This window comes from Nycticebus coucang, chromosome 5 (assembly GCF_027406575.1).
Source record: "Nycticebus coucang isolate mNycCou1 chromosome 5, mNycCou1.pri, whole genome shotgun sequence".
Classification (NCBI taxonomy): domain Eukaryota; kingdom Metazoa; phylum Chordata; class Mammalia; order Primates; family Lorisidae; genus Nycticebus; species Nycticebus coucang.
The window spans coordinates 41,968,214-41,994,939 of record NC_069784.1 but is presented as its reverse complement, the minus strand read 5'-3'; the positions used below and the strand labels follow the sequence as shown (position 1 = coordinate 41,994,939).

At 36.0% G+C, this 26,726-nt stretch overlaps 1 protein-coding gene across 6 annotated transcripts in view; it reads right to left on the bottom strand.

Moving 5' to 3' along the window:
* The window catches only part of RAP1A (RAP1A, member of RAS oncogene family), an 83,088-nt gene that overhangs the window by 16,434 nt on the left and 39,928 nt on the right, over nucleotides 1-26,726 (bottom strand). For 4 of the 6 annotated variants that reach the window (XM_053591062.1, XM_053591056.1, XM_053591057.1 and 1 more), the window contains 3 exons: nucleotides 7,906-7,989; nucleotides 2,869-2,937; nucleotides 614-670 (listed from right to left, as the gene is read on the bottom strand). In XM_053591062.1, the coding sequence (XP_053447037.1) occupies nucleotides 614-670; nucleotides 2,869-2,937; nucleotides 7,906-7,962 (183 nt within the window). In that variant the 5' untranslated portion in view covers nucleotides 7,963-7,989. Of the gene's footprint in view, nucleotides 1-613; nucleotides 671-2,868; nucleotides 2,938-7,905; nucleotides 7,990-11,114; nucleotides 11,225-26,726 lie in introns of all 6 variants that reach the window. The other 2 variants (XM_053591060.1, XM_053591061.1) reach the window with 1 other exon arrangement.

The window sequence follows — 26,726 nt, the reverse complement described above, 5'->3', positions numbered from 1 at the left end:
ACATATTAATAGCAAGATTCCCCCCCACCCCCCAACAAAACTAAGAAAGAAATTATAAAAGTGACAGTATTGACAAATAAACACATGGATTCCGTACTATGTAATGGACACTGTGCCAAGTGATTTATAATTACTATCTCATTTGACCATTATAAGCCCCCTGTGATGTACCAATGCATTATATTATTTAAAGATGAAAAAAATGAGGCTCAAACTAATCTTAAAAGATTTTTCCCTTCCTTAGAAACATGTATCTATGCTGAGCCCACTGAGATGTTAAAATGCTAGTGAAAAGAAAAAAGAATTTTTATCAAAATGAACAACTATGGTGCCAAGAGATAAAGTCTTATTTAACCCACAAAAATACCTGTATTACCTAAAAACCCAACACAAAGATTCTGCGTATACTATGAATTCAATATACAATCTGATTGTGGTAAGTGAACATTAAGTTCATTGCAGTTTATTTCACACACATAGAAAATTTAAGAAGACCTACATTTAGAGAATTTGTTCTTAATCATAATGATTACTTTTACCCCAGAAGAATTATTCAGATGACATAACCAGTCCACAAATTAAATTCTACCAAAAAAAGAGAGAATATCCTTACTGTCCCTGCTGTATCCAGGATTTCAAGCATACACTGTTGGCAATCTACTTCAACTTGCTGTGAGGGTGAAAACAAAAAATTAAATTAGAAAGAAACACCAAAAATGTCATTCTGTTTTCCTCCCACCTCCTCACTCCAAGTACCTATTAGCACCTACAGAGCCTTTCTCTAGCAGTTTGCTGTACTGGCTAGGAGTGAACTAAGTACTACAATAAAAAACAGGGGTTTCAAGCATAGTTTATTTTTATTTATTTATTTATTCAATCATAGCTGTGTACATTAATGCAGTCATGGGGCACCATACACTGGTTTTGTACATAATTTGACATATTTTCATCACACTGGTTAACACAGCCTTCCCAGCATTTTCTTAGTTATTGCGTTAAGATATAGCTTATTGATATGCAGTTATTGTGTTAAGCATAGTTTATTGATATGTAGATGCCAGGATGGCTAACACTGAGTTTAGACATCTTCTGACCATTGTAATGATTTTTATTTTCTTATTAAAAGGCAAAAGGTCATATTCTGGAAATTAAGAAAAATTGTAACAAACAGGTATAGTTCTTTTAAAAAAGTACATAAATATGCATAATTTACATTATCTTCAGAGAAAACAAAGTATGAAAATATTAAATGACACAAAAAGATTTTAGGATAAAGAAAATTTTGCCAACTTACCACATTTAAGTTGTTAAAATTTTACTAAAATATGCACAAAATTTAGGAAAATTTGAATTTAAGACACAAAGGAAACATAGAAATACTAAAATAAACAGGACTGAGCTTATACAGTCCTCAAGTCTAAGAAAAAGATCCTTCTTTAGAAAAGCTCTGTGTAAAAGATGAAATTATATATACTGAATTCCAATTTCCCACTGTTTTATAAAAGAAGAGAAGGTTAATCTAATGAAAGTATCAGCTACCAAGTATGTGATAAACTTTTAACAGAGAAGGGATTGAGAAAAGTTAGTTCTTCATCGTCCTAGGCACACATTTTGTTATGCAGTTAAAGGTTTAACTAACAACTTGTTTGGGGGAAATTCAATAAAGCAATACTATTTTCTAAAAATAAATGTGTTAACCAAGGATTATTTTTGACTCTGCTTCTGTGTCAGATTAAGGATTGATAAAGAACTCCACTTGTGGTGCCACAAACTCACCAGCCCACCACTAACGGGACAAGTGTGGCAAAATCCATAACTGGGTTTGTTCAGTGACTATGCATTAGGTCTATAGTTTCTCATGTATCTTGACACACTTGTGTGTCCAACTTGAAGACAGTGGAATTGCTCTGCAGTACTACTCTATAAACTAACTTAATTCAACTAAAGTTATGTAGCACTTAAAGGTAAATTCTAAAAATATCTTTAAAAAGAATCTTTTCCTATTAAAGGCAGATTTAATTTTTTATTATTATTATTTTTTGGTATGTCATTGGCTAGCAGTCTTTTATAGTACTGTTTTGGGAAATAAAATCATAAAAATTTTCCACCATCCTAGTTTTAGTTTTACAATTAAACGGAATATTATTTTTTTGTCAAGATCAATTATCTAATGTTTTCCCTCTTAAATAGACTTTATTAGGGCAGTTTTAGGATCACAGAAAAATTGAGGGAAAGGTACAGAGCCATATACATCCTCTCCACACATGCGTAGCCTACCCCACTACCAACATCTTGATAATCAGAATGGTAATTTGTTGACATATCATTGTAACTGGAAGTCTGTAGTTTACAACAGGGTTTGCTTTGGTATCATACATTCAATGGATTTTGACAAATGTAGATGTATCTGCATTATAGTATCACACAGTATCTAAATGTAAATTTTTTGTAGTCTAAAGGTGAAATATCTTTAGCTATTACATAACTAAAGTCTAAACTTTCAGTCATTGGATAACTTGAAGCACAGAGGTGATCTTAATTTTTGTTAACAAATGGTTGAAAATATACCTACTATTTACAGAACAGTCAAATCTGCGTACTTATATGAAATTTTTCTATACTAAAATAATTCCCCACAAGGAAAACATATGTATTAAAGAAATTATTAATCAACAATAGAACATGCAACTCTGATATATGTAAGCAATATTCTTCGTAAGATATTTTATCAAGGAATAACTTTTAAAAATAAATGCAGAACATTTACATCATTTCTCAAAACTATTTTTAAAAAGCAATTCCATCGATCAAGTTTTAAAGTCATAAAGAACTACTTGTAAGCATGTATATACATGTTTTACATTTTACCTTTCTGTAGGAATCTTCTATCGTTGGGTCATATTTTTCAACAAAAATTCCCTGAACAAACTGAACTGTCTGGGGGGAGGGAGAAAAAAAAACAAAAACAAAAGAAAAGGTGAGAACTTAAATGAAAATCCAGCTCCTATTCTGAACCTCACAAAGTTGTAAAGAGTAAGTAAAATTATGTGAAAATTCTGGGTAAACACACAAATGTAAACACACACAAATACAGTATTATTTTTCAGTATAAGGATACATTCATAACTATGAGTACACTTATTGTGAAAGGAGATGGTCATGTTAAAAGTTGTCATCAATATTGCTGCTGACAGCCAGGTCTGGTACTGTGAGCCTGTAGTCTCAGCCATTCACGATGCTGAGTTGGGAGGATGGCTGGAATCTAGGAGTTTGGGGCTACATCACTGTACTCCACCTGGACAACAGAGCCAAACAACTGCTACTGATACTACACTATTAAACATTACTTTATTAAGTTTTAAAATACAAGTGGCCAGGCCAGGTATGCTGGCTTACTCCTGTAATCTCAGCACTTTGGGAGGCTAAAGTGGGAGGATCCTTTGAGGTCAACAGTTTAAGAGTAGCCTGGGCAACATACTGAGACCTCGTCTCTACAAAAAATTTAAAAAATAGCCAGCTGTGATGGTACATGCTTGTAGTCCTACATTTTTAAAAAGTCTTTTTAATTGTGAGGAAAAAGAGAAAAGAGAATTTGAATTTATTGAATATCTATTATGTCCTAGGCACTGAACTAGCAATTAATTTAAAATTATGGGCTCAGCGCCCGTAGCTCAGTCAGATATTGTGGCGGGCACCGGTAGTCCCAGCTACTTGGGAAGCTGAGGCAAGAGAACTGTTTAAGCCCAAGAGTTTGAGGTTGCTATGAGCTGTGACACCATGGCACTCTACCGAGGGTGACACAGTGAGACTCTAAAAAAAAAAAAATTTATATATATATATATATATATATAATTACATTCATACTTCACATTCACAGAAATAGTTATTTTTCCCACTTTGCAGGTGAGATTCAAACATACATCTTCTTCATTCCAAAGCCTTACTCTTTCCCTTAGAAAACACTACCTCATCATCTTTTTCAGATATTCTGCTTTCATCTCTACGTATCTGTAAGTACACACTGGAAACTACATATTCATCATTCAGAAAATGAGAAGTGGTACAGAAGATAGTTGTAAGATATTTCCCAGACAGCTTTAAAAAAAGGTCTGGTACCTTACTGCCTAAAACCAAAGGTAAGAATGTGGACTGAGTTCCCTTTCACTTAAATCACTCAGAGGAATATTATATATACTATTTTAGTTTGAGCTAAACAGATTAACTTAAATATACTAAGCTTAAATTTATTTCTCCTACTAAGCTCCTATTATTCAAAGGAAATTCAGGCTATAATCACACAAAAATTTTTAATTATCATTTTTGTTTTGCTTTTTTTTTTTTATTAAATCATAGCTGTGTACATTAATGTGATCGTGGGACACCATACACTAGTTTCATAGACCGTTTGACACATTTTCATCACAGTGGTTAACATAGCTTTCCTGGCATTTTCTTAGTTATTGTGCTAAGACATTTACATCATCATTTTTATCAAGGATTCAACCACTTCATCTTCTAAGAATTTCAATATACAACACAATCTAATATGGCTTTCTAATATGCTTTAGAACAGAGCAGAGATTCTCAAAACAGGGTCCAGAACAGAGGCTGCCTGAGATCAAACTATTTTCTTATTTTAACGATACTAAAACATACTCTCCTTCTCTCCTAAGTTTACATTGGAGTTTTCCAAAGGGTATAATGTACTAATGCATGAGACTGGATGCAAAAGCAGACATGAGAACCCCAGTGCCTTCTATAAGTCAGACATTAGTAAGACTTGCAAAAACGTAAAACAATCCCATGCTCCTCACTTTTCTTACTAAAAGTAATCTTTCATTACTCCTTTTAATCCTAAACTCCCTCTCAATTTTCATGGACATCTCATTCACTCATCTAGAATATAATTTTATTCCTTTGGTTTTTGCGCTGAACCCCTCCTCTCTTCTCTTTATCATTATTTTCCTCTCCTCTAGATTACTGATTCCAGCAAACATGCTTTGCTGTCTCCAATCCTAAAACAAAACCAAAAACCTCCCATAACCCCATGATTCCTCCAGCTTCTGCCCCCTCTTTTCTGTTCTCTCTCATAATCAAGCTTTTTCAAGTCTGTATTTCATTTCCTCAGCAATTATTTACTCTTCAATCTTTCCCTTATATGGTTATGGCACCATTACCTACCAAAGTTGCTTTTTTAATCACTTCCAACTACTTCTACCTTCCTGTGTTCCCAAATCAGCGATTTCCTCTTTGTTACTTGATTTCTGAGTAGTCAAAGATACATTCTTTATTTTCAGGTATAAGATACATTCTTCTATGTTAGATGCTCTCTAATCCTACTGATTCTCTAAAGGTGGGGAGGTACTCAGAGCTCAGTTCTGAGCTCTACTTTTCTCTGTCTAGTCTCTTTCCAGACAACCACATTCATTCTTATGGGTTTTTTTTTTTTTTTAATAAAAAATGATCCTTTTTATTTTGAAAAAAGTTACAGACATAGGACCAGATTTAAAAGTCACAAAAGGCTACATGGTGGTAACTAAGCTTACCTACCACCCTTGTTCCCAGCTACCCAAGCCCACTCTATGTATTTTATAGGTATTTCCCCTTAAACACTCACCTTTTTAAAAAATAAAACAGAAATGATAGTCTATGCTGTTTATTACCTTTTTCTCTCTAAATAATACATCTTGAATATCATTACATATCAGTATATGTAGAGCTGTTGCATTCTTTTAGTGGCTGTATAGTAGTCTACTCTGAATATATACTAAAATTTACTTAATTAGCCCCCTTGTGTAGGCATTTAGGTTATTTCCAAACTCTTGTCGCTACAAAAAATGTTGCAATGGATATCCTTGACCATATCCTTTTGCACATGTGAACTTATGGGCGGGCTAAATTTCTAGAGAGGGAACTGTTGAACTGAAAGTTATACACGGTGGTGGTGGTGGTGGTGGTAGTTATAACTCAATGGCTATAATCCTAGCACTTTGGGAGGCTGAGGTGGGAGGACTGCTTGAGGCCAGGAGCTTGAGACTAGCCTCCCCAACATAACAAGACTCTGTCTCTACAAAAATAATAAAAAAGATCTAATAAAGTAATTAATCAGGCATGGTGGTATGTGCCTACCAGTTACTTAGGAGGCTAAGGTGAGAAAATTGCTTGAGCCCAGGAATTTGAGGTTGCAGCAAGTTACGATAATGTCACCGCATTTTAGAACTGATGAGAGATCAAAAGACCTTGCCTTTAAAAAAAAAAGAAAAAAATTCTTTTTTTTAGAGACAGTCTCACTTTATCACTCTAGGTAGAGTGCTATGGTGTCACAGCTCACAGCAACCTCTAACTCCTGGGCTTAGGCGATTGTCTTGCCTCAGCCTCCCGAGTAGCTGGGACTACAGGAGCCTGCCACAATGCCTGGCTATTTTTTTTATTGCCGTTTAGCTGGGGCAAGGCTCGAACCCACTACCCTCAGTATATGGGGCCGGTGCCCTACCCAAGGAACCACAGGTGCCGCCCAGGAAAAAAAATTCTCAAAAAGACATGTAATTTAAATGATAGATATTCTCAAATATTTTCCAGAGGTACTAATCTACACTCCTAACAATAATGTAATTTCCATGAAATTAAATATTGATATGTTGATGGCACCAAAGTTGTATCACAAGCCCCTCTCTTTTTTGTTTTTTTAGAGACAGAGTCTCACTTTGTCGCTCTCAGTAAAGTGCCGTGACATCACAGCTCACAGCAACCTCCAGTTCTTGGGCTTAGGCGCTTCTCTTGCCTCAGCCTCCCAAGTAGCCGGGACAACAGGCACCCACCACAACGCCCAGCTATTTTTTTGTTGCAGTTTGGCCAGGGCCGGGTTTGAACCTGCCACCCTCGGCGTATGGGGCTGGTACCCTACTCACTGAGCCACAGGCGCCACCCTCACAAGCCTCTCTTTTAAACTCATATCTTTAAGATTCATTTGTTGTTGGGCATATTTACTTGAACATCTCAAAACATAAAATTTGACCTGACATTTGTAATGATATTCAAAAATTCAATACTGGATGTTTTATTTTCACTGCTCATTCTCTAGTGTTGCTCTTCTCTTTTTATCCATCCATAAAATTAGTAGCTGAAATAAACTTAGGGGTCATTCCTGACAGCTGCTTCTCTCCCACTCCTCCTATCAATCCAGCACTGCTATGTCAGTCCTACCCACTTATGCAATCCTCAACCATCTACCTCTCTTTTTTCACTGCCATGGACCTAATCCAATTTGCCATAAACAATAATCTGGTATACTGTATTAATTCCCTGTTTGTCTCCCACATCCATTCTAACTCTCTTCTAAATACTCTGTATCTTTCCTTCCTGGTATCTCTTTCACAATTATATCCACTAGTTTTCCATGTAACTGTGTATTTATTACCTGTCCCCTGTGAGAGACTGCAACTGTTTTTGTTCATTGTTATGATCCTAGAATCTGACACTGTAGAATCTCAATGATTATTTACTGAATAAGTATAATATGTATACAAACGAAAACCTTCATTCTACATAAGTCTGGGGTGGAGGCAAGGGAGTAACTATCCCACTAGAATCTGTAATATGTTTCCACCACTGGAATGTAAATTCCTTAAAAATGAGAATGAACTTATTTTTCTTTGAATCATGAGCACTGATGGTTGACATATAAGGAGGCCAATAAATATTTGGTAAATGAAAGAATAAATGAATCAACATTATAAAAGTACGTATCTGTGATTACTAAATGATTTCCTGTCCCTTGTGGTTCAGACACTAGGTATATAAAAATAATGCCACCTTTTTCTTTAGTAACTAGAAGTCTAAAAGCAAGCAAATGTCAAAGTTCTTCTTGAATTACACTAATTAGTTATACTTAGGTGGCTAACTTACCAGAGCAGACTTCCCAACGCCTCCTGAACCAAGAACCACTAGCTTGTATTCACGCATGATGTGGTCTGTTTAAATACTGATAATCTAAGAAACAAAAATAAAAATAAAAGCTTAACAAACATGCTAAGAATATCCTAAGAATGAATCAGTATTATACCAAATACGGGATTTTATTCTTTTTTGTTTTTACTTAAGACTACCAAGAATACAAAAGAGGCTACACAGCAAAAACTACATAGATTTTAACATAAGTTTATAAGACTACTGCCAGATATTTTAATTCACTGAAAACCATCTTTGATGGGCCAATTATTAGCCTGTTCATGTTACTTTTAAGAGTGTTTCATCACAATACAAGATGACTAAACCCAATAGTTGTAACTATAACTGTGAACTCAATTCTTGGCAAAGCTATGATTTAAATAACCTAGGTACTTTTTGGAAATATTTTGTTTACTCATGCACTTTAATATAATATACATGCTATTTTATTTGCTTAAACTATCTTACAGTAATTCTATACTATTTTGTATGTATTATAGGTAAACCTTATAAAATGTCACCTTAAAAATTATTAGTATGCAGATCGGCAGGGCGCCATCCACATACACCTAGAGTGGCAGGTTCGAACCCAGCCCTGACCTGCTAAGCAACAATGACAATAGCCGGCATTGTGGTGGACACCTGTAGTCCCAGATATTTAGGAGGGTGAGGCAAGAGAATTGCTTAAGCCCAAGAGTTTGAGGTTGCTGTCAGCTGTGATGCCACAGCACTCTACCCAGGCAACAGCTGGAGACTCTGTCTCAAAAAATAAAAAAATTCTAAGTATGCAAACAGAAGATCAGAAGTAACTATTAAACTCTGCAATTAGGCAACATATTCCCTAAGGCTCAAACTGCTAGAAAAAAATAAAAGGAATAGACTTTATTTTTTATCTCCATAGTTAACTTAAATGGCAAAAAAGCAGGAAATAATTTCCAATGGCCATGATGGAGAAACTAATAGCTAAAACATAGAACAAAAACCTGAAACTATTTACAGACACTGGACAAGAAACAGTATACTGTGATTACTGAGTTTTGTGAAAAAAATGAAGTGAAACCTAGTTTCGTGGCTTTCTGCCTAGCCTCACTTTCCAGATAATGGTGCAGGGAGAAATAACTCAAGCAGAGCTTAGGATAGCTGAGAAGTGAAGAGCTAGCTAGACAGAAAGTTCAGCTAGACAGAAAGTTCATACAATAAAAAAAATGGACACATGAAGAAGAAAACAGGACCTGAAACCAGGGTGAAATAAATCGAGTAAAACAAAAATGAGTAGATAAAATTAGCCAAAGAGGATTCTAAAACTGCTATTATAAATATGATAGAAGATTTCAACGAAAACATAAGAGAAATGGTAGACATAAGAAAAAGAACTAAGGCCGGCTGCTGTGCCTCATGCCTGTAATCCTAGCACTCTGGAAGGCTAAGGCAGGTGGATTGCTGAGCTCACAGGTTTGAGATCTGCCTGAGCCAGAGCAAGACCCCGTCTCTAAAAATAGCCGGGTGTTGTGGCAGGCACCTGTAGTGCCTACTACTAGGGAAGGTGAGGCAAGAGGATCACTTGAGTCCAAGAGTTTGAAGTTGCTGTGAGCTGTGATGCCACAGCACTCTACCAAGGGTGACAAATGAGACTTTGCCAACAACAAAAAAAAAAAAAATAAAGAAAAAGAACCAAAAAGAACTTCCAATATTCAAAAACACTATCTAGAATGGAAATATTACTGGATGAGATTACCAGTGTATTCATTACTGCAGAAAGAAAGTTCAGAGGATCTGAAGACACAGTAAGAGAAAGTGCCAAAAGTTAAACACAGTTAAAATGTGATGAGAACAAGGAAAAGTGGGTGGAGGAAGAGAGGACAAAAGAAAAGCAAAGGTCTAGGGGTGGGGTGGGGTGGCAGAAAAAGAAAGAACAGAAAAAGAAGAATAGGACAATATTAAGTCATTAAGTAGTCTAATATATGTTTAACTGGAAGGGGGGCAGTGGTAGTATTTGAAGCAATAGTGACACAACATTTTCCAAATTTGATAAAAACTATACATCTTACAGATCTAGGAAATTAAATGAGCCTTTCCCTTAGTATGTATAAACCAAACAAAATCACAGCAAGGCACAATAACCAAATTCCTGAAAAGTTGTCCAAAAGAAAAATCTTACAAGACGCAAAATCTTACATGAACATGCAAATAACTCAGTCAGAAGTAGAAGAAGCCAGAGGGGGAAAAAGTTTAGATAGAAATATAGTTAGGAACAGTTAAGAAAATATGTAGACTTCAGAAGTTATACAAGATAGTAGAAAACAGAACAACATCTTTAAAATGCTTAAAGAAATAAAAATGTTCAACCTAGAATGCTAAAAAGTGTATATTACAATAGCAGAAGGAGAGAAATCTAAATATACTATTAAAGGTTCTTAGATTATACTGAAAGTGAATTGCCATGTTAGAGATACACACTGTAGTCCTAGAGCAACCACTAAAAAAAAACCAAAAAAAGGGCATAACTAATAATCTAGAAGTTGAGATAAAATGAAATACTTAAAAAAGCCAAAACCTCAACTCATTCAAATGAAAGCATGAAAAATGAAAATAAGCAAAAAAGAACAAGGAAAAGATGGACAAATACAAAACAAGCAAGGCAATGGTAGAATTAAAAGAAATTCATATCATTACATTAAATGTAAACAACCCAAATATTTCAATTTAAAAGACCAACAACAGGCTCAGCACCTGCAGCACAGTGGTTATGGTGCCAGCCACCCCAACTGGATCAACTAAACAATTGCAACCCAAAAACAGCCACGCACTGTGGCAGGTAGCTGTAGTCCCAACTACTTGGGAGGCTGAGGCAAGAGAATCACTTAAGTCCAAGAGTTTGAGGTTGCTGTGAGCTGTGACGCCACAGCACTTCATCGAGGTCAACATATTAAGACTCTGTCTCAAAATAAAATAAAATAAAATAAAATACCAACAATAAAAACAAAAAAGAAAAACCTAACCATATGCTGCTTCAACAAAGTTTGCTGATACACGCTTGTGGTTTATTGGCTCCATTCAAAATAGAAGGAAATACTAAATTTCATTCAGAGGTAGTGGGAAAAAAAGTTATACAATATAATGTATTTTTTCTATACAAGCGCTGGGAATCCTGGATTAAGAATCCCTACCTAGGCTCATGCCTATAATTCCAGCACTGTGAGAGGCCAAGGTGGGAGGATGGCTTGAGGCCAGGAGTTTGAGTCCAGCCTAGGCAACAAAGTGAGACTTCCCCCGATCTCTATAAAAAATAAAAAAAATTAGTCAGGTGTGGTGGCACATGTCTGTAGTTCTAGCTACTTGCTAAGCTAAGGCAGGAAGATCATTTGAGCCCAAGAGTTGAAGGTTGCAGGTGAGCAATGATGCCACTGAAACAGAGTAAGACCCTGCCTTAAAAAAATATCTATTTTAAGTAGTTAGCATCCAGTCTAGCTGTTCTCAATGATTTGAGTTTCAGGTCTTCTTTAAATACTCATTTATATTCTTGCAAGCTTTTATTTATGTGTTCTCAGGAATGGATGTTGCATTTTTCCCCCAAAATGCTTTTCTGCATCTATCGATGTCATATGGCTTTCCATTTTATTCTATTAATATGTCTACTCTTACCACATCTATTCATCATAGTACCAAGCCAGGCATGGTAGGTTCTATCTAGGCTATGCAAATGGAAGAAGTAAAACTGTCTTTAGGAAAAGATGATATAATTCCTATGTTAAAAATCCTAAGGAATAGGGCGGCGCCTGTGGCTCAGTGAGCAGGGCGCCGGCACCATATACCGAGGGTGGTTCAAACCCAGCCCCGGCCAAACTGCAACAAAAAAATAGCTGGGCGTTGTGGCAGGCGCCTGTAGTCCCAGCTACTCGGGAGGCTGAGGCAGGAGAATCGCCTAAGCCCAGGAGTTGGAGGTTCCTGTGAGCTGTGTGACGCCACGGCACTCTACCAAGGGCAATAAAGTGAAACTCCGTCTCTACCAAAAAAAAAAAAATCCTAAGGAATATACAAAAAAGGTACCAGACTAATAAAGTGAATTTACCAAGATTACAAGAAAAAAGGTTGATAGAAAAAAAGCAATGAATCTCATATGCCATACAACAATCTGGTCAATGATAGATGGCATACATGGACAGAGGGCGTGCACAACTGTCACAATATTATAATACTGTACATACATTATCATAATACTGTATTTTATCATATCTATGTTACATACACATATATCTACCGTTATGTTAAAATAGCCTACAGTATTCAGTATAATAATGTGGTGTATAGGTTGGTAGCTTAGAAGCAATAGGCCACTATAGTATACAGCCCAGTTGTAGTAGGCTATACCATTTAGGTTTGTGGTAACACTCAATGAGGGTACAGTATAAGGACACAAGTCTAATGACACATTTCTCAGAACATATCCTCATTAAGTTATATGTGACAAAATTTCTAATATATTGGCAAACAAATAAAAAATGATATTTAAAAAATAATTATCATTTGTAAAAGGAATCAATAATAATCTACTTAGAGACAAATTCAATAAAATATATGCAAGTCTTATATACTGAAATATAAAATATGGCTGAAAAATTTAAAGACTTAATAGAGACATACTATGCAGGGCATATTCTATTAAGATTCACTCGTATTTTTAAGTTGTAAATTCTCTTCACCTTTATCTGCAGATTCAATACTATCTCAGGAGGTTTCTGTTTTGTAGAAACTAACAAGATTACTTTAACATTTAATATAAACATGCAAATAACTCAGCAAAGCTAACTTGATTTTGGAAAAGAATAACAAAGTCTAATAATATCTGACTTCACGACTGACTATAAAACTGCAGTAATACATACCCTGTGATATTGGTGTAAGGACAAACATACATCAGCCAGAAATAGAACCACATATACCAGTTCAATCATTTCTGATAAAGCTACTGTGGTACCCATCTTCCAAGATGGTTTCAAGGCATGATCACACTGTGAATAGCTTCTTCTCATTATTCATACTATTCATTCATTCATTATTCATGGCTTTTGTAGTTCCCTTCCATGCTCAATCAGGACTGGTTATGTGACCAATAGATATGGTGGCACAGAAATAGTGACTACAAAGGAGCATGAGGATACTTTTGAAGGTGATAACAATAATCTGTATCTTGTGATGGTGGTTGCATATGTATATTTATCAAAATTTATTGAACTGTACCTTAAAAATAGGTACAGTTTCATTATATGTAAATTACAGCTTAATAGAGTTAATTTAAGATAATTCAATGTGGGCTCGGCACCTGTGGCTCAAGCAGCTAAGGCACCAGCCACATACACCTGAGCTGGCGGGTTCGAATCCAGCCCAGGCCCGCCAAACAACAATGACGGCTGGAACCAAAAAATAGCCAGGCGTTGTGGCGGGCGCCTGTAGTCCCAGCTACTTGGGAGGTGGAGACAGGAGACTCACTTGAGCCCAGGAGTTTGAGGTTGCTGTTAGCTATGATGCCACAGCACTCTACCCAGGGCAATAGCTTGAGGCTCTGTCTCAAAAAAAAAAAAAAAAAGATAATCAATGTGAGAAAAAAGAATCCCAGTTACATACCTCGTAAGAATAAATTAGTCTACTATGCAGCAGATATAACAGTGTGATTAATGTTCTGAATCAAATATTTACAAAGTATTTTCTAAGTACCAATTCTGTATTAGGTATCAGGGAAACAAAGTGAAAAAATGTTTCCCATCCTCAATAAGCTCTATAAGCTTATTATTAAAGGAGAAGAAAATAAATAACTACAATATAATGTGAATGAAGGAGGAACAGGGTACAGTCCAGAATAGTTTTTCAATTTTGACTAACTTTTATGAAGAGCTAAGTAAAAACATGTGGAATATTCCAGGTCTGATGTTTGGAAAGGCATTCCAAGCAGAGAAAATAGCTGAAGCAAATACACTAAAGCATTAAATATAAAAAATCCCAGGACTAATCAGTGTGGCTAGAGGACAGGGTTTAAAAAGAAGATAGGGAAGATGAAGCTGGAGTTATCCTTGCAAAGGTATCTGCCATAGTAGTGTTTACCTTTTATCTAATAAGCAATAGGGACAAAACACAGTTATTTTAAAAAATTTATATGGTTATGCTTACATTCTGGAAAAATAACGTAACAGTATATAGAATGGACTCAAGGAAGGACAGACTAGAGGCATGGAGAACTGTGAGGAAGCGACCGCAATAGTTCAGTTGGGGGATGACATGGGCCTGTACAGTAAGTAGCACTAGGGATAAAGAAGAGACAGGTTTTTTGTTGTTATTTTTTTAACGGTAAAATTGGCAGAACTCTATAATTAGTAAGAGGTTATTATTAAGGGGAATGAAGAGGAGTCAAAGATAACTCCTAGGTATCTAACTTGAGCAAATAACTGGCAAGCAGCCTACCTCCTATTAAAGATAGACAATGCAAAAGGAATTTTAAAAAGATAGATAATACTTTTTTGCAAAAATTAAATAGGAGGTTCCTATAGGAAAAGCAGGTACTGATATCTGACAGATATTAAAAATCCCAAGTCTGGCTTGGTGCCCATAGCACAGTGGTTATGGCACAGCCAGATATACCGAGGGTGGTGGGTTCAAGCCTGGCCTGGGCCAGCTGAACAATGACAACTGCAACAACAACAACAAAACTAGCTGGGCGTTGTGGCGAGCACCAGTAGTCCCAGCTACTTGGGAGGCTAAGGCAAGAGAATCGCTTAAGCCCAAGAGTTTGAGGTTGCTGTGACTCTACCCAGGGTGACATAGTGAAACTCTGTCTCAAAAAAAAAAAAAAAATCCCAAGTGTGGAGGCTCAGTAGAAACCACTGGACTGAAGGTACAGATCTGGAGATACTGTTATAAAATGGCAGCAACTGAAACCACAGTAGATGAATTAAGGAGAAGTTTACTCTGAAAAGAGAAGAAAGCTAAGGAAAAGGCCCTGAAAAACAACTACATTTTATTATGTAGATGTTTTAAAGAAGGGTAAAGGTGAGGTGGGAGAGGTTTATGCTGGACACTTGGCATTCTATACCTGTGTCTGTACCAGGTGGTTCTCCCATTTTCATGAAAAAAAAAAAATACTAACAATTAAACACAAGAGCATATATCTCATGCAGAAAGAACCCCACCCATATCCCTAATCCCCTTTCCAGGCCTCTTAGTCTAAGAATTGCTGTCATTTTAGCAAGAAGTGACTTCACCATCTCTCTAATCCCAAAATGTATATATAGTTCAAGAGGGAATCCTAATATAGAAAAGATCATTTATATTCCCCAAATGCCTCCAGCTTTTTTAGGGCAACAGAATTGGAAAAGAACTCAAGAGATGGTCAAATTATTTTGGGTATTCTGCAACAACAAAATATTTGGCCCCTGTTCCGCAACTCAAGTGGTAAGTAAGACATTCAATTTTCAAAGCCATTTTTCACATATCATATGTATAAAAAATTACTTTCTTTACACCCAGCAGATGCCATAAGTTATGAAAGTATACATATAGGTGCACTTGAAAATACGAGAATCAAATAGTTGATACAAGAAAACACACACAAATTCCCAGTTAAGAATAATGTGAGTTAATATTTTCTTTCTAAAGGGAGTTAGTTCTAACTCATAACTGCCAAGTTAGAAAACCACTATGTTCTTCCAAGCAAATCCCATGCCTTTTTATGGAAATCTCTCCCGGCCTCCTAACACAGCAACCGAAAATTTCTTAACACTGGTTAAGATTCCCTGATAAATACAGAGGACAGGAATAAACATTACACTGTGTTTAAGTTTTAAGTCGACCTTGAGTCAGTAACATTATGGTCCAAGTTATAACAACTTTAACTTTTACAAAAGAACATAACCTAATTGTCTTTGTGAAGCAAATTGATCCCAACTTTGTTGTTTCTGCGTTTTTTTGTTTTGTTTTGAGACAGATTCTCTCATTCTTTCACGCTGGGTAGGGTGCCCTGGCATCACAGCTCATAATCTCAAATTCTTGGGCTCAAGCGATCCTTTTGCCTCAGCCTCTCAAGTAGCTGGGTCTACAGGCGCCAACCACAATGCCTGGCTAGTTTTTTCTATTTTTTAGTAGAGATGGGGTCCTCCCCTTGCTCAGGCTGGTCTTGAACTCCTGAGTTCAAGCAATTCACCCATAAAGGCAGTTTCTGAACAACCAATACAGCGTTATCTTTAAAAACATACAGATAGAACAAATATTTTAAAAATTTACAACTGAACACAAACATGCTGGGAGAAGGGGAGTGAATATGGAAATAAATCCACAATGCTGTTTAAAGTGCATCATAATGCAACTTTAATTTTTTGAAATCACATAAATACAACTATATTATCTCACTGAAAGAATTATCTACTCTGATGCATTCCCCTTTTGTTCTTTCCAGCCCTCTCAAGACTAATACTTTAGAGGAAGAATGTATATATAAGAGAAACTGATCAGACATATACTTGTAAGGAAATTTTATAAATTACTTTTCATACTCTAAAACTGGGCATACCCAGTTCAACAGCACTTACTACCCCCTATCCCACAACAAAAGGAAATAAGCTCCTATAGAAAAGGCTAACAGATATTCTAAAAAAAAAAAGCAGACAGTGGCTCAGCGCCTGTAGGTCTAGAGCACCAGCCACATACACCAGAGCTGGCGGGTTCGAATCCAGCCTGGGCCTGCCAAACAACAATACCAACAACAACAAAACATAGGTGGGCATTGTGACGGGCGCCTGTAGTCCCAGCTACTTGGGAGGCTGAGGCAAGAGAATCACTTAAGCCCAAGAGTTTGAGGTTGCTGTGAGCTGTGACGCCACAGCACTCTACTGAGGGCAACATACTGAGACTCCGTCTCAAAAAAAAAAAAGGCAGACAGTCACAGATGTGAGAAAAACAATTTTACAGAGGCAGTAAACTAAACAAACAGAAGAACAAAAACCAAAGAAAACTGTTAAAAGGAGCTACAGAAGACAGTAAAATAAATCTAATATCCTTAAAGAAACTCTTTCTATAACTGGAGACTTAGAAAATTAAAATACGACCACCAAAATAAAGTTGAGTAGATAAGCCAAAGTGTGTGTGTGGGTTTGTTGGAAGAGCAAGTTAGTGAACCCATACACAACCCAGGGAGTACAGAATCAAAGAACAGAGATACAATGTATGAAGGAAAGAAGTAGGAAAGATAGATCCAAAAGTTCTCCCACCTATCTGACAGGACATCTAGAAAGAGAATGGAAGAACCAATGTAATAATAAAAGAATATTTCCAGATGTAAACTAAAATAGTTAACAATCATCGGATTCAAAATACCCAAATGTAGTGGGCAGAAAAAAAAAGATTCACTTGAACATACGTGGTTGAAATTTCAAACCACTACAAATGAAGACAAAATCCTGACAAGCTTCTAGAAAGTAAAAACATATTCTCCTTCCCTTGATTATGGCTGAGCTTTAGTAACAAATAAATACAGCCAAAGAGATGTTTTCTGACTTCTGAAGTGCCAGAGCTTCTGCTTGGATCTTTCTCTTTTGGGATTTGTAAATATGAAGCCTGAGCTGTCAGGCTGCCTTAAAGCCACTGCTTTTGAGAGACCATGGTAACAGAGAGGGTTGCCTGAGGAGCTCCAGCTGTTTAAGGTTTCCTACATTTGTGAGTAAACAAGGCTTCAAGATGATCCCAGGCCGCTAACAAGTTCCTGCAATATCATTAGAAACTTAGGCTAGATCCACCTGACTGAGCCACTTCCTAATTCCATACTCAAGAAATGATCAATTTCTTAGTGTCCTAAAAACCAATCAATCAATCAACCAGCAAAGGAACAAAGAACAGATGAACAAATTAAAAATAATAGGAAAGAGGGCGGCGCCTGTGGCTCAGTGAGTAGGGGGCCGGCCCCATATGCCGAGGGTGGCGGGTTCAAACCCAGCCCCGGCCAAACTGCAACGAAAAAATAGCCGGGCGTTGTGGCGTGCACCTGTAGTCCCAGCTGCTCTGGAGGCTGAGGCAAGAGAATCGCGTAAGCCCAAGAGTTAGAGGTTGCTGTGAGCCGTGTGACGCCACGGCACTCTACCCGAGGGCAGTACAGTGAGACTCTGTCTCTACAAAAAAAAAAATAAATAAATAAAATAATAGGAAAGATATTAAACAATCCAAATATATCAATACATTAATTTTATTGATTTTTCATTAATAGATTCAGTAGGAAAAATAAGCATTTAAATATAAAGCTAAATATATAAGCAAAAGTTGACAGAACCTAAGGGAAAACTAGGGAAATATACAATCATGATTAGATTTTAACATAACTTGCTTAGTATAATAAATAATAGAAAAGGAAGACAAATTCAGTAAGGATACACAGATCTGACCAGATATGAATCAACTTATCAGACATATAGGACACCACACCCAACAACTGCAAATTATACATTCTTTGCAAGTGTGCATGGATCATTTACTAGAACAGACCATGCTGTGCCATAAATCAAGCCTGAAATCATACAGGGTATATTTTGTAACCATAATGCAATTAAAGTAGAAATCAATACAAAAATATTATCGCCAAATGTTTGTAAACTAAGCATCACAATTCCAAATAATACATGGATGAAGTTGAAGCAATCAAGATGGAAAATAAACAATTTGAACTAAATGATAATTAAAATATAACATCAAAAATTACTGGAGTTGATACTCCAACAAATAGAAAATGATGCAAGGAAAAGAAAGGCATCAAAATAGAAAATCATGGAAAACAATTACATTAGTAAAAAAATGTATTTAGAAATTAATTCTATGAAAAGTCTATGTTGACAAATATAGGATGTATGAAATAATGCACTTTACTTACATGTAGCAAATCTTACATGAATAGCTGGTTTTGTCTTTTGTTTTAAATATTGAAGTCAGTGTTTAACAAAACAATGTCTGAAATCCAGCAATTGTTTCTTTTGTGGCAATTCACTCTCAAAACATCCCTAGATACACATGGTCATCTAGCTCTCTGAACTACCCTCACAAATAGTACATTTCATTTTAGGTAATCTGTTAGAAAGTTCTTAACACTGTTCTGTTTCTTTGTAGTGGCCACTTTTACGGGGTTTTAATCCTATCCACTAATGTAAACAAAATAAAGAGAATTCCTCTTCTATTCTATACTCTTTCAAATACTTGAAGATAGTTTCAAATTCTATTACCATTCGAATCTCCTCTGCTAAAACTTCTGTTCTCTCTTACTCTCTTAAAATAAAAGCAATGCCATTCAGGTAAACACAAAAGATGTAAAATCACCATCTTTTTCTTATAGCTGAATAGTATTCCATGGTATACATATATCACAGTTTATTGAGTTGAAACACATTCTTCTTTGTAAAGTATCAGAAGAATGGAAATATCCAATGTACTAAATACTAATATGAATCTAATAGAAAAACAATTACATGTCCATATGAAAAAATAATACAAGTATATTCAAGTATGGAGGGGAGGTGGGACGGGGACTGTTAAGTTCTCACCTGATGGACCCATTGTGAGGGTATATGGCACACTCCCAGGATGAAGGGCTCAACTACAACTTGAACTTTACGTTAGAAACACTAAAATGTAACCTAATCATTTGCACTTTCATATTTATCTGAATTTGAAAAAATAATAAAAGATTTAAGTGTAAAAAAATAAAAGCAATGCAGACTCGGTTAGCATTAGCATTAGGTATTACTAAAAGGCCTATATAAAAAAAGAATAGTCACTATTTCTCTACCTACAATAACTACTTTGAACTTCCAGCTGCTTCTCCAGTGTTTTTCCTCATGTTTCTGTTTAATAAATAACATTTATACTGTTATCACTTCATTCTTGCTTTTAGATATTGTTATTATAGATGAGAATAAAATTACAATTCTTTTTATATAATTTGTATTTATTCTGAAATTAACATACCCAGTAAAACTTGCCAGATAATTTTAAGTTTCATTCCTTCTTCTCCTTATCTCTCCCCAAATCCTTCTTGGATTGTGCTATAATCTGTACCAGTTGCTAATGCTTGTCAATCAAAAACTTTTGTATGGGTTTAGAGCCTGTAGCACAGTGGTTATGGTGCCGGCCACTTACACTCAGGCTGACGGGTTCGAACCCAGCCCAAGCCAGCTAAACAATGACAACTGCAACAACAACAAAAAAAACAGCTGGGTGTTGTGGCAGGTGCCCGTAGTCCCAGCTACTGGGAGGCTGAGGCAACAGAATCACTTAAGTCCAACAGTTTGAGGTTGCTGTCAGTTGTGACTTCACAGCACTCTACCAAGGGCAACAAAAACAGACTCTGTCTCAAAAAGAAAAAAAATACTTTCATATGTATTGGCTTAAAACAATGTGTTTCAAAGTGCCTACTCACAAAGTGCTACTACTATTTGCAACCAGCCCTACAGAATATAAGTAGCTTGTCCCAAAACATCTATGTCTTAACCAAGCACACTGCTTCATTCAGTTAACAGTGTGAAGATACAATACAAGGCTGGTGACAGTACTTTTTTTTTTTTTTTTATTGTTGGGGATTCATTGAGGGTACAATAAGCCAGGTTACACTGATTGCAATTGTTAGGTAAAGTCCCTCTTGCAATCAAGCATCACAAGATGTGGAAGACAGTACTTTTTTTTTAAAGAGAAAGAACCAGTAAATTATAGATCATTCTCAGTATTGTACCATTACTTTTTGGTACAAGCATCAAAAACATACTAGTAATACATTTTTTTAAAGAGAAGTCTTGCTCTGTTGCCCAGGTTGGAGCAGTGGCATGATCACAGCTCACTGCAGCCTTGAACTCTGGGGCTCAAATGATCCTATTGCTGAGTTGCTGGGAATACAGGTGTGAGTTACCAAACCTGGCTAGTAACACTTTAGAAAAATAAAAAGAAGAAGACACTTTAAAGTACAAAGTTTCCATAATTTCTCAGGTTCATGCATTTCCTGTACATCTACCTTATATATTAAAAAGGAACATCTGTTATGTTTTAAAGAAATTCATTCATCTATATTACCAAATAAACCTTTACCAAAATCTTCACTAAGTATGATTGAGATAGTTATTTCATTCATCACACCCTTGGAATTCTCCAAATATTCAAGCAAAGGATTAAAATATCTAATTCAACCATCTTGCTCATTCAATAGTAAAATTTTTGGCAAGCTTGACAAGTGGTCTTGAAAGACTTGATACAACATTACGGTAACAGATGCAAGAATCTATCATTGTAAATTATTCCTTGAACAAATATGTTAGTGTATGTTCATTTTTTAAAAGTTTGTGGCGTCTTTAGTTATATCTCCTTTTTCATTTATTGTTTATGGCTTCTCTTTTACTTTTGGTCAATTCTACAAAGTTTGTTAATTTAATAGCCTATTTCTAAAAACAAGCTCTGGCTTTGTTGATGTTTTATTGTATTCATCTTTTGTATTGCCCTCCAGGCAGAGACTCTGTCCATTCATTTTCTTTTCTACTACATTGACTCTAATCTCAGCAACCATTATTGTTCTCCTAGGACTAATGAAACAGCCTCTTTTACTAGTTAACTAGAATTGTTGCTCACTTGAGTTCCCCATATTGCAGCCAGAATGATCCTTACAAGATATAAATCTTATCCTGGTCACTGCCCTCTTAAAGACAATTAAATGATTTCCTTTTGTAGGATAAAGATTAAAATCCAAACCAAGTCCTCAATGCTCTTAATGTCTGGTCTCTATCTATTTCATCTTGCTCCATACCCCTATTTACTCCCTATGCCATCTTTGGCCATCTTCCAGTACCTGATATGCTTGCTTTTGCCATAAAGTTTTTGCACAAACTATTTCCTTTGCCTGAAATGCCTTTTTCTTCCCCTCCATTCAGGTAATGCCTGCTCTTGTCCTCAGCACCAGTATTAATTCCATAAAATATCCTTCCCTGACCCCTCTAATGAAAAACTTAAACAATCTCAAAGTACTTAGTATCTTTCTAAGTAATAATACTTGTTAGGGAGGAAAACTCCCTAGGTGCCCCTGGTGGGGGAGAAAGATTTCTAAAGACAAAGATCAGGATATAAAAGTATAACATTTATGGCTCAGTGCCCATAGCACAGTGGTTACGGCACTGGGCACATACACCAAGGCTGGCGGGTTTGAACCCAGCCGAGGCCAGCTAAAAAACAATGGCAACTGCAACAACAACAAAAATAGCCAAGTGTTGCGGCAGGTGCCTGTAGTCCCAGTTACTTGGGAGGCTAAGACAAGAGAATCGCTTAAGCCTAAGAGTTTGAGGTTGCTGTGAGCTGTGATGCTACAGCACTCTGAGGGTGACATAGTGAGACTCTGTCTCAAAAAAAAAAAAAAGTGTAACATTTATTTTATCTTCTTAGAAGGAGAGAGGAAGAGGGGGAGAGAAAGAAAGGAAAGAAACAGAGAAAGAAGGATGGCGTTGCACCCAGAAAAGAGAAGTGAGATACTGAGGTTAATCGGCTTGTTGTTTTCATGGAGACAAAGAGAAAGAAAAATAGTGATTATAGTCAAATTAACAGGATACTGTGAAACTGTTGCATCTATTCCTTCTGTTCCTTTTATCTTCTCAGCTGCCTGTATGATAAGCAGCTACTTTGCTATTGGAGACAAACTTATCACAGGTGGTTTTGCCCTTGAGATATAATTGTGGGCAAGATCTGAGGCGTGAACTTTGTCCTGCCTGCCGTCCAGTCAGGAGCTTCTCAGGAACTTCTTCGGCTATAGAAACAGACTCTAAAAGGCAGTAAACTGGTAAATGTAAAAGAAAAAGACATACATTTCTTTTTCTATCTGCTCTTTTCACTGGAGGGGAAGGGTGAGGGGGCAGGCAAGCATTCTCTTGTGATTGATTTTAGTCCTTACGAAGAAATTATGAGTTAATAATTTTCCTTTTCTTAATATCATTTTGCTATTAAGAAGGACCATCCTTTTAATACTAAACATGGTTAGAAATTAATGTTTATTCTTAATTTGAGTGATTATTTGATTAGACTGTGAGCTCCACATGGGCAGGAACATTTGTTCACCTAGAACATCACTAAAACTTATTTAGTATGTGTTAAATAAATGTCTTAAATAAACTAATGAATGAATGCTCCAAAGGACTGATATTAACTGATTTATAGGAGACTTTCCCTCCATGAAAGAAAATCCTCAAGTATACACATATATTATAACTTTGTATAATTAATTCATAGAAACTATAGTACTTTAGATTGTGGATTTAATAAAATTCATTAACTATCACTCTGAGGGAAAAAGGCCAATGTCATACAAATTATTTGCCAAATGTAATAATCTCAGAATTACGGTTAATGACTGAATTTCCATTCTATTCCTAGAATATCAGGTATACAAGGGGTGCTGCATAATGATAAAAGGGTCAATCTCTAAGACAATATGATGATTCTTAACATATATGTACCTAACAACAGAGTGTCAAAATATGTGAGGCAAACACTGATGGAAATGAAAGGAAGAAATACATGAATCCAGTATTACAGCTGTAGGCTTTAACACTCCTCGGTCAGAAATTGACAGATCCAGCAGGCAAAAAAAAATTAGTAAAGTTGCAGTTGAGCTCAACAACATCATCAATCAACTGGATGTAACTGATAATTATGGAATACAGTATGCTCTGCATAATGCTGTTTGGGCCAATAACAGATCCCACATTCGATGGTGGTCCCATAAGATTATAATGGAGCCAAAAAATTCCTATTGCCTAGTGACATCTTGATGATCCCAACTCTGTTTAGGCCTAGGCTAAAGTGTGTTTGTATTTTTGTTTTTAAGAAAAATGTTCAAGGGCGGCACCTGTGGCTCAAAGGGGTAGGGCGCTGGCCCCATATGCTGGAGGTGGCAGGTTCAAACCCAGCCCCAGCCAAAAACTGCAAAAAAAAAAAAAAAAAAGCTTATAGAATATGGATATAAAGAAATAATTTTTACATAGCTATACAATGTAACTTGTGTTTTAAGCTAAGTATTACTATGGAAGTGAAAAAGTTAAAAAAATACTTTAAAGCTTATAAAATAAAATAATTACAGCAAGGTAAGATAATTTATTATTAAAGAATTTTTTTTTCTAATTTAGTGTTGCTCAGGAATACAGTGTTCATAAAGTCTACAGTGGTGTATAGTCATGTCCTAGGCCTTTACATTCAACCACCACTCACTCAGTGATTCAACCAGAGCAACTCCAGTCCTATAACCCCCATTCATAGTAAGTGCCCTTACAGGTACACTGTTGTTTTTTTTTTAAATACCCTATTTCTACCTTTCCAATCTAGGTTATTTTAGATATCAAATACTTGGCATTAGGTTACAATTGCCTATGGTATTCACTGTAATAACATGCTGTAAAGATTTGTAGTCAAAGAGCAATAAACTATATACCATAGGGCCTAGTAGTAGGCTATATACTGTCTAGATCTGCGTAAGGGCAATCTATAACATTCCCAGCACATCAATACAATCACCTAATGATGCATTTTCCAGAATGTATCCCCACTGTTAAGTGAGGATACACTGGCCAAGAACTGAAAAATGAATTTTAAAAAATACCATTTATAAAACCATCCAATAAGAGACAAAACTACTTAGAGACAAATTTTACAAATACCTAATGAAGGAAGCATTTCTCATAGCATTTCCCTGTGATTAAGTGCTGTAGGATGCTGTAGTTCATACAATAACAAAGGAATATACATTATTTTCAAGGGCACATGAGACTATCAACACAGACTGTAAGTCTCAATAAACTTAAAGGAACTTAAATTATACAAAGTATGCTTTCTGACTACAGTGGAATTAAATCAGAGATCAGTAACAGGATTCTCAATCTATATGTATTTTTTGTTTTTTTGATACAGAGTCTCAGTTTGTCACCACCAGTAGAGTACCCGTACCCTGGTGTTACAGCTCTCAGCAACCTCAGACTCCTGGGCTCAAGCGATTCTCTTGCCTCAGCCTCCCCAGCAGCTGGGATTACAGGTAGCCGCCACAATGCCTGGCTATTTACAGATGCGGGGTCTTGCTCTAATCAGGCTGGTCTTAAACTAGTAAACTCAGGCAATCCGCCCACCTCAGCCTCCCAGAGTGCTGGGATTATAGGTCTGACCTACCATGCCCAGCCCAGTAACAGGACTATATGAAGAAAATCCCCCAATATTTAGAAACTAAACAATACACTTCTAAAATGTTCATAGTGAAAAGAAAAAACCAAAAGAGAAATTAGTATTTTGAACAGAATGAAAATCAATGAAAATCAAAATCTGTAGAATAGAGAGCCCAGAAATAAAATTTGTAGAACAGAGATGTACTCACATACATGGTCAAATGATTTTGATAAAGGGGTCAAAATCATTCAATTGAGAAAGGACAGTCTTTTCAATAAATGCTAGGAAAACAGGAAATTCACATGCAAAAGGATGACATTGGACCAAAGTCTAAACATGAAAGCAAAACTATAAAATTCCTAGAAGAAAGAGGGACAACTACATGACACTGGACTTAGCAATGGTTTCTTGGATGTGACATCACAAGTGCAAGCAACAAAAGGAAAGACAAATTAAGACTATAGGTTGAGTATCTCTTATCCAAAATGCTTGGGACCAGAAGTGTTTCAGATTGTGATTCTTTTCAGATTTTGTGATTTGTGTATCTATGAAATGAGATATCTTGGGAATGGGACCCAAGTTTAAACATGAAATTCATTTGTTTCATATATATACATCTTATATACACATAGCTTAAAGGTAACTTTATACAGTATCTTTTAATAATATTGTGCATGAAACAAAGTTTTGATTGCATTTTAACTGCAACATGTCACATGAAGTTCAATGTGAAATTTTCCACTTATGGCATCATGGCAGTGCTCAAAAAATTATTGAACTTTGCAACACAGTGAAGAGGTAGCACACAGAATGAATGGGAGAATGTGCCAATAACATCACCTGATAAGGATTAATATTCAGAATATATAAGGAACTCCTATAATTCAACAACAAATTAATTAAAAAATGGGCAAAGGACTTAAATACATATTATCCAAAGAAGATATATAAATGGCCAATAAGCATAGCTATACAAATCAAATTAAAATGAGAAACTACTTCGCATTCATTAGGATGGCTAATGTAAAAAACAAAAACAGAAAACGAGTGTTAGTGAGAATGTAGAGAAACCAAAACCCTGGTGCCCTACTAGAGGGAATGTAAAATGGCATAGCCATTTTGGAAAACAATATAACAGTTCTTCAAATAATTACAAATAGAATTACCATATGATCTTCATTCTTCCCAGCAATTACACTTCAGGGAAGAAAAAGTTGAAAGAATTCAAAAAGAATTGAAAGCAGAAATTCAAATGGGTATTTGTGTACCGATGTTCATTACAGCCTACTTCAAAACAAGAGCCCAAAGGTGGAAGCAAGCCAAGTGCTCATCTACAGATGGATAGTCAAAATGTGGATTATCTACACAATGGAATACAGGTGAACCTTGAGGACATTGTAAGTCAGTCATAAAAGGACAAATAATGCATGATTCCATTTATATGAGATATCTAGAGTTATCAAATTCATATAGACAGAGGCTGGGGAGAGAGGGAATGGAAAGTTATTGTTAAAAAGGTACAACATTTCAGTTATGCAAAATGAAAAGAGTTCTGAAGATGAAAGGTGGTGGTCTGTACAATAATGTAA